The sequence below is a fragment of the Ictidomys tridecemlineatus genome, chromosome 15 (assembly GCF_052094955.1).
Source record: "Ictidomys tridecemlineatus isolate mIctTri1 chromosome 15, mIctTri1.hap1, whole genome shotgun sequence".
Taxonomy (NCBI): domain Eukaryota; kingdom Metazoa; phylum Chordata; class Mammalia; order Rodentia; family Sciuridae; genus Ictidomys; species Ictidomys tridecemlineatus.
The window spans coordinates 48,587,291-48,597,945 of record NC_135491.1 but is presented as its reverse complement, the minus strand read 5'-3'; the positions used below and the strand labels follow the sequence as shown (position 1 = coordinate 48,597,945).

The 10,655-nt window shown below is 51.1% G+C and overlaps 1 protein-coding gene across 3 annotated transcripts; it reads right to left on the bottom strand.

Moving 5' to 3' along the window:
* Positions 1-1,025: 1,025 nt before the first annotated feature.
* On the bottom strand, positions 1,026-8,338 carry Tle7 (TLE family member 7). 3 transcript variants are annotated; one of them, XM_078032631.1, is made up of 10 exons: positions 7,482-8,338; positions 4,004-4,137; positions 3,875-3,897; positions 3,668-3,726; positions 3,118-3,330; positions 2,788-3,029; positions 2,478-2,619; positions 2,166-2,319; positions 1,711-1,784; positions 1,026-1,402 (listed from the first exon to the last, which is right to left on the bottom strand). In XM_078032631.1, exons 1-10 carry the CDS (start codon positions 7,788-7,790, stop codon positions 1,298-1,300), a joined length of 1,455 nt encoding a protein of 484 aa, XP_077888757.1. In that variant the 5' UTR covers positions 7,791-8,338; the 3' UTR covers positions 1,026-1,297. The 3 variants fall into 3 exon arrangements, with proteins under 3 accessions (XP_077888757.1, XP_040135894.2, XP_077888759.1); XM_040279960.2 differs by having other exon boundaries at positions 4,004-4,388; positions 7,482-8,337; XM_078032633.1 differs by lacking the exon at positions 3,668-3,726 and having other exon boundaries at positions 3,118-3,317.
* Between the last annotated feature and the right edge of the window lie 2,317 nt (positions 8,339-10,655).

Sequence of the window (10,655 nt, the reverse complement as noted above, 5' to 3'; positions counted from 1 at the left end):
TATTATTCATTCATGTTCCCCTGGCAAGAACTGGGGACATGACCATGTCTAGAAGCTGCAAAGGATGAGACAGTTGGTCCCAGGCTAAGAGGATTCCTTGAAGTGACAACTCCAAGCTGCAGATGTCAATGGGTGGCTGCTACCTCAGCCATGCAAAGAGGCAGATGGAAGAGGACCAGAGAGCAGGACTATATCCCTTTATTTCAGGAGCTGGGGCTTTTTCAAGGAAATACTGCATTCTCAAATAGGAGGAAGGTGTCCTGAAATAATGAGATAGGCAAGTTGGACTGGTACCAAACGCCAGGATGAGGACCAGGGCTTATACAGAGTGAGGTACAAAGAGGTAGCTTGAAGTAGGAAGTTCCTACATTACCCAAGTGAGACCCACAAAGGGAGCCAACCTCAGGACATGGGGAGACCATCTCCTGGGTTTCTGACTCAGGTAGTGACTGAGCATCATGGGTCTAGCCACTTCCTGATACCATCCGAAAGTTTGCACATGTACAGTCATCTTTTGGTATCTGTGGGGTACTTGTTCCAGAAGCTCCCATGGATAGCAAAATCCCTTTTATAAAATAGTATAGTATTTATATATAATCTGCACACATCCCCCACACCCTTTAAGCCATCTCTAGATTACTTACAACACCTAATACAAACTAAGTGTATGTAAATTGTTGTTATACTGTATTGTTTAGGAAATAAAGAAAAAACCTCTATATGTTCAATATAAAAGCAATTTTTTTCTTAATATTTTCAATCCATTGTTGGTTGAATCCAAGGACACAGATAGAACCCACAAAGGCCTAACTATACATATTTTTTTTCTTGAGCTTTTTAAAGATTCTAGTAATACTTTGATCTCGCAGAAAAAGATTACAAACAGAAGTAAGTCTGGTCTATAATTCCTGTCCCACCTGCAAGGAAGTTAAGAGAGTACGCTTCCATTTACTAAAGACAGGGATAACCAATCTATTACAATGACTTTATTATTTGAAAAAAAAAATGGACACATATCCAGGTAATTTTGGATTATGCTTTGCTCTTTTATTAATTAAAGGCCATATCTCATAACATTTCCTGCCAAAACCCAGAAATCAGAGGCAGAAAAATAAAATAGGAAAAGCCTCAAGCCATATAATTTAAAACCCGAAGTGCAGGCTGGAGGTGTAGGAGAGGGCAGAAGATGGGCCATGGGGGCTGAGGCAAGAGGGCGACAGCTGTTGAATTTGCCCAGCATGCTAAGTCACACTGGCCTTCTCGGGGTCTTCACTGGGAGGGCCACGGTGCATGATCTTCAGTACATGAGCTGGTAAACCGTGGCACTGTTCTTGGAGCCCGTGACCAGATACCGGTTGTCAGAAGAAATGTCACAACACAAGATATCTGAGGACTCCTTTACCTAGAAGGAAAGAGGGGGTGGAAAGAGGGATGTATGCAGGGGCTTGAGCCAGGCATGGGAGGTTTCATTTAGGACTATTTCCAGGCTCGCACAGCCCAGAGGTTTGGTCTGGAGACAGGGCCCGGTCTTGGGGCTCGAGGTAGAAGCCGTGAGTCCACGGGATCTTAATTCTCAGTGCTCTCCTTGTGTAATGCCCTGGATCGCTGTCTTAGAGGCACTGCCCGGCACTCTCTCTCTCTCTGGGTCCAACATCTGGATCTAGGGCCATGAGCTCCAAGTACCTGCTTTGCACATCCCTCCTCCAGTACCTGAAACAGCCTTTGTAGAGAAGGTGCCGCTAAACAATGGATGGACTCGTCCAGTGTGGTCACAAAATAGCTGCCTGGAAGAGGAAAGAACAGAGGAGGAGCGAGAAGCTGAGCCCACACCCCAGTCCCAACTCTGTCCTCAACTAGATGGGGGGAGGGTGACTCTCTTTCTCTGCCTCCGTTTTCCTGTCTGTAAAAATCAGAGAAGTGACCCAAACCATTGCTTTATCTGCCTCCAGCCTCCGGTCACACACAGGATGGTGACATGTACCACTGAATGGGACCATCAGGTGGCTTCGTGCCACTTCTGTCTGTCTATCTTTGGGCTGTCTGTCATTCTATATAGGAAGCTCCCGCCAAGAGGCAGCCAGAACAGAAACAGGGGTGAGTGGAGAAAGAAGATGGGAAAGTGGGTTCCAAACAGGAAGCGGAGGGGCCACCTGCTTCTCCCTCACCGCAGGAGGAGAACTTGAGGCTGTGGTGGTGCGTGTATTTTTGTAGGACAGCCTTGAACTTCTCCTTCCGATGAGTGTGTAGGATTATGATATCACTCGTTCTCAAGCCCACTAGCATCCATTCCTCACTAGGATCGTGGGTAATGCTGAGGATCTGTTTGGAAAAAGTTTTGGGATCAGCATTCAGAATTGCCAAGGCCACGGTGCATGCTGCCTCTTCCAACCTGGACTCCCCCACACACATCGGCCGCCACTGCCTGCATCCAACCCCCACGGCAGGAGCACTCAGCCCCAACATGGCTGACCAGGTACCTCATTCTGTAAATTGAATTGCTGAAGCCTCTGGTAGCTCCGCAGGTCCCAGGAATACAAGCTGGTGTCTTCACCTCCCGTCCAGAATTTATTGCCTGCGATGTCAACACAGCGGGACCCATATATAGGGACTTCGTGTTTCCTGGTGAGAAAACCAACTCAGAGAGAGGTCCAGGGGTAGGATGGGGCCAGGGAGTCCCAGATATACCGTCCACACTGCCTCGAATCACCCGACTGCCAAGAGGGGAAGGTGAGGTGTCCCAGCCGAGCCCCCCAGGGGCACCTGAGTAGCTCTGGAGAGAGGTCATACCTGATCAGGATTTGGTTCTGTAAATCCCAGATCTCCACAAATCCTCTGAAACAAGCCAGGCAGATACGAGCATCAGAGGAGATGGCCAGAGAATAGCACATGGGGCCCGTGGAGGCCAGCTGTGCCCTGACGCGGGGTGTGGGCGCCAGGTCCCAGAGAGTCAGGGTCTGGGACACGCCTCCCGTGATCAGGCTCTGCTCATCGGGGAACAGCTTGCAGGTGAGCACACAGTTCTGAGGGTTCTGCGGGGACAGAGCACACTCGTGTCACCTTGCCTCGCCGAAATAGAGGCCTTCTTTGGGTTCCCCATCCCTACTAGAACACCCTGACCTGCAGGTCCAGCTGGGCCTCAGGGGCCTTGTCCCAGGCGTGCAGGGCACTCTCGTCCCACACCCTGATGTAGCCGGAGCCACACGTGTACACGTGGCGGGTTGCACCACCGACGGCCACCGCGTAGACTCTCTTCCCGTGGCGGAGCATGCCAACCTTCCAGGAATCCCGTGGGGGCCTCTGCCTGACCACCACTTCACCTGGAATGGGAGGCTGGGAAGAGCACAGGGTGGGAGGCAATGAGAGGGTCATGGCCTTGACCTGCTGCCACCCACGGGACAGCATGGTCCTGTCCACTAAGCAAATTCCTAACCATCAACGCTTCCAACAGCAGAGTGTGGCTCCAGGCTCCCTGGGCCACATCCCTTGAAGGAGTGTCACTGGGAGCTGAAAGGCCTACTGTGGGGCTGGTGGGAAGAGGAGGGCAGCTTCGTTCCGGGCACCAGCACACGCGGGGAGGGAGGGAGAGCGCAGACGCGCTGTTTCTCAACTAGCAGGCAGGTGGGAGGGGGAGGCTGGGGGTTAGAGACCAGGACAAGAAGGTACTTACAACCGCTCTGAGGAGGGACCAGGCTTCTCCACTGGGGGAAGGTGAAGAAGAGGGCTGGCCTGCGGGAAGACAGGACAGCGACACCCACCCGCTGGTGGAGAGGGTGTCAGCACCGAGAGGTGCACATCTCAGGGAGAGGGATGCTCTCCTGACGCCAGGCCCCCGTTCTGTCGCCTTCCTGCCCACACTGTCACAGCCAGTACTTACCAAGCGCAGATCCTGGTAGGAAGCTGTGACAAATGAGAGGAGGAGGCATGAAGACAGGGCTTCCTGCAGGAATCCCCTCTCCCCGGGGACAGGGGGCCGCCCCACCCGGTCCTGCTGAAAGAGCCCCACCTGGGGCCAGCCTCTGCTGCCTCTCCTGGTTCTGTCCCTGAGAACCACATGGCCCGGAGCTCAGATGTGTCTAGGGTCTGCAGGTCCCACTGCTGCTGGGTCATACTGCTCATCTCCTGATAAACAGGGCCATGCTGCATGGGGGGACATGGAGGGATCTGGAGCATTTCATAAGGACTGTCCGGTTGGTACTGCACTTGTTCATGCTGAGAAGAAATACCAGAGCTTTCTGGCATACTCCTTCTCTCCTCTGGTTCATCATAAATCCTGAGTATACTGAAAGAGTCCTCTTCCTTCTCTCTACTCATGTCCTGGATCAATGAAGTGCCTGAGCCACCTGGCTCTAGGGCTTCAGAAATACACCCACCAAACAGATCCTGATCCCCTGTAACAGGAAACAGAACAGAGGCAGGAATGCAGATGCGCCGCGCGGGATCTATCTGGAAGGGTCTGATATTCCTTTTTCAGGGCGAGACCTCAAAGTGGTCGCCGGCTGACTTTTGCACTAAGCATTGGCAGCAACAGAGTCTAGGCTGAGAGTTTCACACAGGCACCCGGAGAGGGAAGGACCAGGTAGGTTTGTTCCTTTTCCATGCATGGCCTGCATTTCTGGTCATATAAAATCAAACTCACCCTTTCATCTGAACACACACATTCTAAACGAGGGTCCATCCCCAGGGTAAATAAAATACGAGCAACAGGAACACCGCACTCCAGTCATCTTGCCCCCGGGAGGGGGCAGGGTGAAGGAGACGAAGGCCATGCAAACACAAAGCATCCCATCTGGATAGTCAAGAACGCATAATGATAAAGAGGTTGGCTCGGAGGTAGTGTTTTCTATCCTCTGGAATCGTTCTAAATGGAATCGTCTGTGTAGAATATCCGTCGTTGTATAAGGTTAGTGGCAAATAACGAACGTAACACAGGGTGTTTGGTCGTGAATTATGCCAGGAACCAGGGCTCTGAGGACTTAAGGCAGACCCGGTAACTTCCTTCAGGAAGATTCCATGACAGTCTGTCCAAAAACTAGTCCTAGAAAGGCCCTGGAGAGACCCAGAGCTCTATTCACAGATCATCAGGAGCTACAAGGCACCACAGTCCTCCAGTTAGGAGCGTAGGCTACAGGCGGGCTCAGTCCTTGGCCCCAGCGGGCACAGGGAGAACCCAGGCCACCTGCCTTTGGGAAGCTATATGGCTGTGTTTGACTCTGAAGTAAAGGTTTCATGAGCTGATCTCACATTATCCTCACAACCGTGTGGGCCACATTTTATTGGTTTTCCATTCATTTCTTTGCAGAGCCGAGGGTCAACCCCAGGGCCTCCAGCATGTGGAGAAATGCTCTCCCACTGAGCTACACCCCCAGCCTGTGTGGGCCACACTTTGTAAATTCAAAAACTGAAGCTCAGAGCAGGTGAGCAACAGGTTCTGGATCAGACAGCTAGAAAAACCTAGAAAAGAAACTCAAATGCTGTCTTTCTCAATCTTTTTCCTACCTAACCATTAGAAGAAATATCCACCATAATTACCAAAGCAGTTACCCTTTGACCTAGCTGTTCATTTTCATGAATTTATTCTGCGGATACAATTGGGTCTATATAAATATATATATACACAAGGTGGGGTGTTACAGCACTGTTTGTGACAGCAGACGACTGGACAAAACCCAAATGGCCATATGAGGGGATTGGTGAAATCAATTACAGCATATCCACATACCAGAATACTACACATTTGTTAAAAATAACAAGGACACATAAATTGATACGGAAAATTCCAAGGCTGTTAATAAGTGGGGGGAAATGCAAAGTTAAGAACAATGTGCAAAATAAGTAACCTTTGTGTGAAAGGATGGAAATGAGAATTTATCCTTATATATGTTTGTATGCACACAAAAAATCAGGAAGAGTGGCTGCCTTTGAGGGATGGAAGTTGGTAAACTGGAAAGAAGAATGGGAGGGAAATTAGTTACCATGTAGCTTGGTAGAAATTTTGCATGTTTGCAGCTACTTCAGCCTAAATTTAAAAATTGTGGGAGTTAAAGCCTCTTTCTCAGCTAATGGCCATTTTTCTCCCCGCCCCCCCCCAATGGTAATCCCCATGATTCTCAAGTAGTTGTTCAGTTAATCTAACACATCCTCCCAGAGATGTGGCAGGCTTCCTTTAACACCAGACACCAGGGCTGAGGTAGCACGGAGCACGGGCACACCCCGACTAGAGCGCCAGACCTCCTGTCCAGGCCCCCTTTGGGAAACTGGGTAGAGCTTAAAGACAGTGAAGCTGTTTAACCAGCACTTCTGACTTCAAATTAACCTGAATTTCATCCTATGAATTAAGGCCAGGTTTTCTGAAAAGAGCAGAAGAAAGGATCAATCTCACTGGGGAGCTCACCCTGCCAGCCAGAGAAGCACCCACACATCCCCCACCTCAGGAAGCTCACCTCAGAAGGCAGGGCAAACCCTAGGAGGTACGAAGTCAGCAGAATGCAGACCCAGCCAGGCCCTCCCCCATCCCCAGACCCTCCCCTCCAGACTCAGGCACTGCCCAGGGCTGCTATTTGTAAACCTCAGCCTAACAGATAAGGAAGCCCTGGGTCAGAACTCGGGTCAGCTGTGGGGCCTCTGCATGAGTGGTCAATTACTAGGCCCATATTCCCAATTAACACTCGTGTCTTTGGGTGGGGGAAAGACAGGGACTTCCCCCCAAGAAAGTTCATGGCAGGAAGAAGATGGGAGGATAAACTTGGGGGCATAAGCCTTTGAACTGGGTTCCAGCTGCCCTTCAAGAACTAGTGTTTGAGCAAAGGCCAGTTGGGTGCCAACTCTTATCTCTAGAGGAATCCCTCCCTCCGCTCCGAAGGCTGACCTTGGGCTGAAGCCCACAGGGCAATCAGGAGAGGGAGGAGGAGCTTTCCCTTTTCTTCTACCTGCTCTGCCTGACCAGGATGGCTCTGTGCTTGCTGCCTTTTTACCAGAGTCTCTCAAAGTGAGGACCAGGGAAACCCTGCACCTCTGCAGTGGTTCTTCAATATGAGCATCAAAATCCCTGGAGGCCTGGTTCAGAGCCAGTGCTCCGCCCGCCCCTACAAACTCTCATTCAGGTCTGGGTGGAGCCCAGACTTTGTGTTTCCGTCAAGTTGAATGAAGGGGCGAAGCTGGACACCTGTCCTGCCCAGCTCCCCTCATCTGCTTCCTGTCCACCATCTACACCAAAACTACCCTCTACTCTGATTTCTTTCTCACTCATTGGCTTCCTTCCTTTGAAGCAGAAGTCCTAATATGGCTGCTTCTTGGAAATCTTTTACCACCCCTGACCTCGGCTCTCCAGAGCTCTCTGTCTCTCCCCTCCTCCTCACATCCCCCTTTCCCTCAAAACTTTCGTAGCCACCTATTGTCTTTAAGATAACTCTAGACTCCCTCGCTTGGCATGCAATGTTGGTCTCTCTCCATCCCCCCCACCCTCTTCCCTGTTTCTGCCTTACCTGACCCCCAGGGGACGTAAGGGAGCATTTCCACACCTGGGCTTTGCCAGCAGCCGGGGACCACAGATCAGGCCCGGCCAGGCCTAAATCATCCAATTTAAAAGGAGGGTGGAGGAGACCTTGATATACACATAAATCCACATCCTGACTCATGAACCATTTATTTATTCTCACAGGAAACACAACAAAGAAGTAGAGCTTGGATTTTATTCCTAATCTGGAAATATGAGAATTAATTTGGGGAGTCAGAACCTCACATATACTCATCCAAGATCCCAAACAGGCAGAAGAGCTACAATGCAAATCCATATCTCTACGACTTTTTAAAATGTTTTTGAGGGACTAAGGCTATAGCTCAGGGGTAGAGTACTTGCCTCCCATGAAGGTGACACTGTATCCCAAAAATATGTTTGAGAAAAACTGACTGGATCATAGGAGTTCTTTATATATTGTAAATATGCATCATCCTTTGTTAGATATGTGAGAGACCAATGTCTTTAAGCAATCTGTGGCTACCTTTTAAATCTCTTAATGGTGACTTTAGATAAACAGAAGGTTCCCACATTTAGTTGTCTCGTTTACATTTTCTTTTAATATTAATTTTTTGTTGTTGTTGGTTGGTTGGTTGGTTGTTGTTTTGTTTTTCAGTGATGGGGACTGAACCCAGGAACAGTCTACCTCTAAGTTTCTTCCCCGACCTTTTTTTCTTTTTCTTTCTTTTTTTTCAAATTTAAGATAGGGTCTCACTAACTTGTCCAGGCTGGCCTCAAACTTGTAGTCCTCCTGCCTCAGCCTCCAAGCTTCTGGTATTATAGGTGGGCACCATCACTCCTAGCAAGGCTAATTCTTTTTGAGTCTTGTTTGGAAAATGCTTGCTGACCCCAATATCATGAAGATATATGCACCTTCATGCTTTTCAAAAAGCTACATATTTACCTTTCCTATTTTTGTCTATGAAATTTAGGACCTTGGTAATATCTAGAAGGGGTTTTAGGGAAAATAGAAGGCCCAGAACAGAGCCTGGGCCTTTCTCAGGGAGGTGGAATGTTGGAATGATTTTCATTAGGCTAAATAAAAGACGCCACACATGAAAGTCCATATATTGTTTGATTCTTTTCATATGAAATATCTAGAAAACATCAATCCATAATATCAGAAAGCAGGTTAGCAGTGGCTGGAGGACATGGACCAGGGGACTGAGGCACAAGTGCTTGCTTACTAGGTATGGAGCTCCTTTTGGGGCAACGAAAAGTTTTGAAACTAGATGGTAGTGATGAGTGTTAAACACTGTGAATGTACCCAAGTCACCAAATGGTACACATAAAAGGAGTTAAAGTGGTAAATTCCATGTTATATGTATTTTGCCACGAGAAAAAAAAAAATAAGTAAAACCAAAGACGGGGTCATGAGTTAGAGGAACTGCAAATCCCAACAGCATTTTCCCTCTTCACCCTGCAAACTCCAGGCAGTTTTGCCTGTGCTTTTCTCACCTTGGCTCCCCTAGAAGAGCCAGACAGCTGCAGGTGCCTCTTCCAGAAGCTCTTGACGGTTCTAGTCAAATGGGCAGAGGAACCTCAACCCCAGATGGGCCAACACCCGGGCCAGTGTGGGTCATCTGGATAAAACTGCAGACATCTGCCTCCAGATCTTTATTTGGGGGCTGGGTGCCCTCTAGTGAGCAAATGGAGAACAGGCCAACTCTCCTTCCACCTGTAAGGCTGAGTTCCTAGCAGGGTTCATTGGGTGGTGGTGTTCACAAGTAGCCTCCCCAACCCTGGGAATGTCTCTTTCTGTGCACTGTCCAGTGGGATTCAGCTGGATGCCTGCCAATGAAAATATAGAAGCCATATATCCTCAGGCACAAACTCCTCTTCCTTTTCTGATTCATAGTCATCACCCATTCAATTGGGTAGTGTGAACAAGGTCTGGGACTATCTGGCCCACTAAGCCTTTTGTCTACTAGGTTGGAACACCAGCAGCTCCCAGGGGACAGGATGTGGTGAGCGGGGAATCCAATGCTGACCAAAGAAACCAGGGAGGCCAGCCAGGGGCAGGTGGCTTTTGAGCCCAGTTCAGTGTGGAGAAGAGCCTTCCAGATGGAAGGGAGGAAGCCGCTCCTCCTTGTTCACCTGGTCCTTCCCTGTCAAGGGGAGCCTCCCAGCTCACCATGCCTAACCAAGTTCCTTTTCCACGAGATCACCGTGGTGTTCTCGGGTCCAGCAGGGTGCATTGTTCTGCCCACCCTGCACTGATTTCTTAGAACACTTGAGTTCTGAGCCCTGCACTGATTTCCGTCCAGATTACCTCTTACTTCCTGAGGGATCTTTAGGCACTGCCCAGGCCTCTCTTCTGGCCTCCATCAACAACATCCCTTCCCCCTCCACAGGGGCAGCTCTATTTATGTAGGGTGTGTGTGTGGGGGGGGGTCCACTACTTTTAGGAAGGGTCGCAGTGTCTGGGCCAGTCACAAGGGTGATTGGTCTGCAGCTGCAGGGGCCCGGGCTGGGGATCCTCCAGGCCTCGCCTCCCGCCCAGGGCGCGCCCCAGGAGATCCTTCCACGGAAAGCTCAGTCCCTGGGGGGCCTGGGCCGGGGCAGGGGCTGAAGGGCCACCCTCGAAACAGGCCCACGGGCCGGCCTTCGCCTGGCCGAGGGACCTGGAGGCCTGCGGCTGGTGACCCTCCTCTCACCCGCTGGGCCCGTGGCTTGCGCCGCCGCGAGGGCAAGCCGAGGGCGGGTGGGGAAGGGAACCTAATGGCTTCCTGAGCGGGGCTCGGGCTCCCCGACACGGGCCCGTCTCCGCCCACTTCCACTAGGAGGCCAGCCGCCTCCGCCGAGGTCCCCAGCCAGGAGCGGCCCCTCGGCGGCCCTTCCTGGCAGCACGTGGCCTCGGGCTCCGGGCCAGCGGAGCGCTGGGAGTGGCAGATACGCGGGGGGCGAGGGCAAAACAGCCCCTTACCGTGGCCCAGGGGACCTGGCGGCCTCGGGCTGGCGACTTTCTGCCACCCTGCTGGAGGCGGCTGGGTGGCAGCCGGAGGAGGCAGGTTCAGCGCGCCATGCAATCGGGAACTCTTCCTGGAGGCTGGGCTTGGCCTGAGGGTGGGTGGGATTTCGGTGGCCGGTAGGGGGTGGGTGCCACACCTCGGGAACATGGCAGCCACTCGGGGACCGGCGT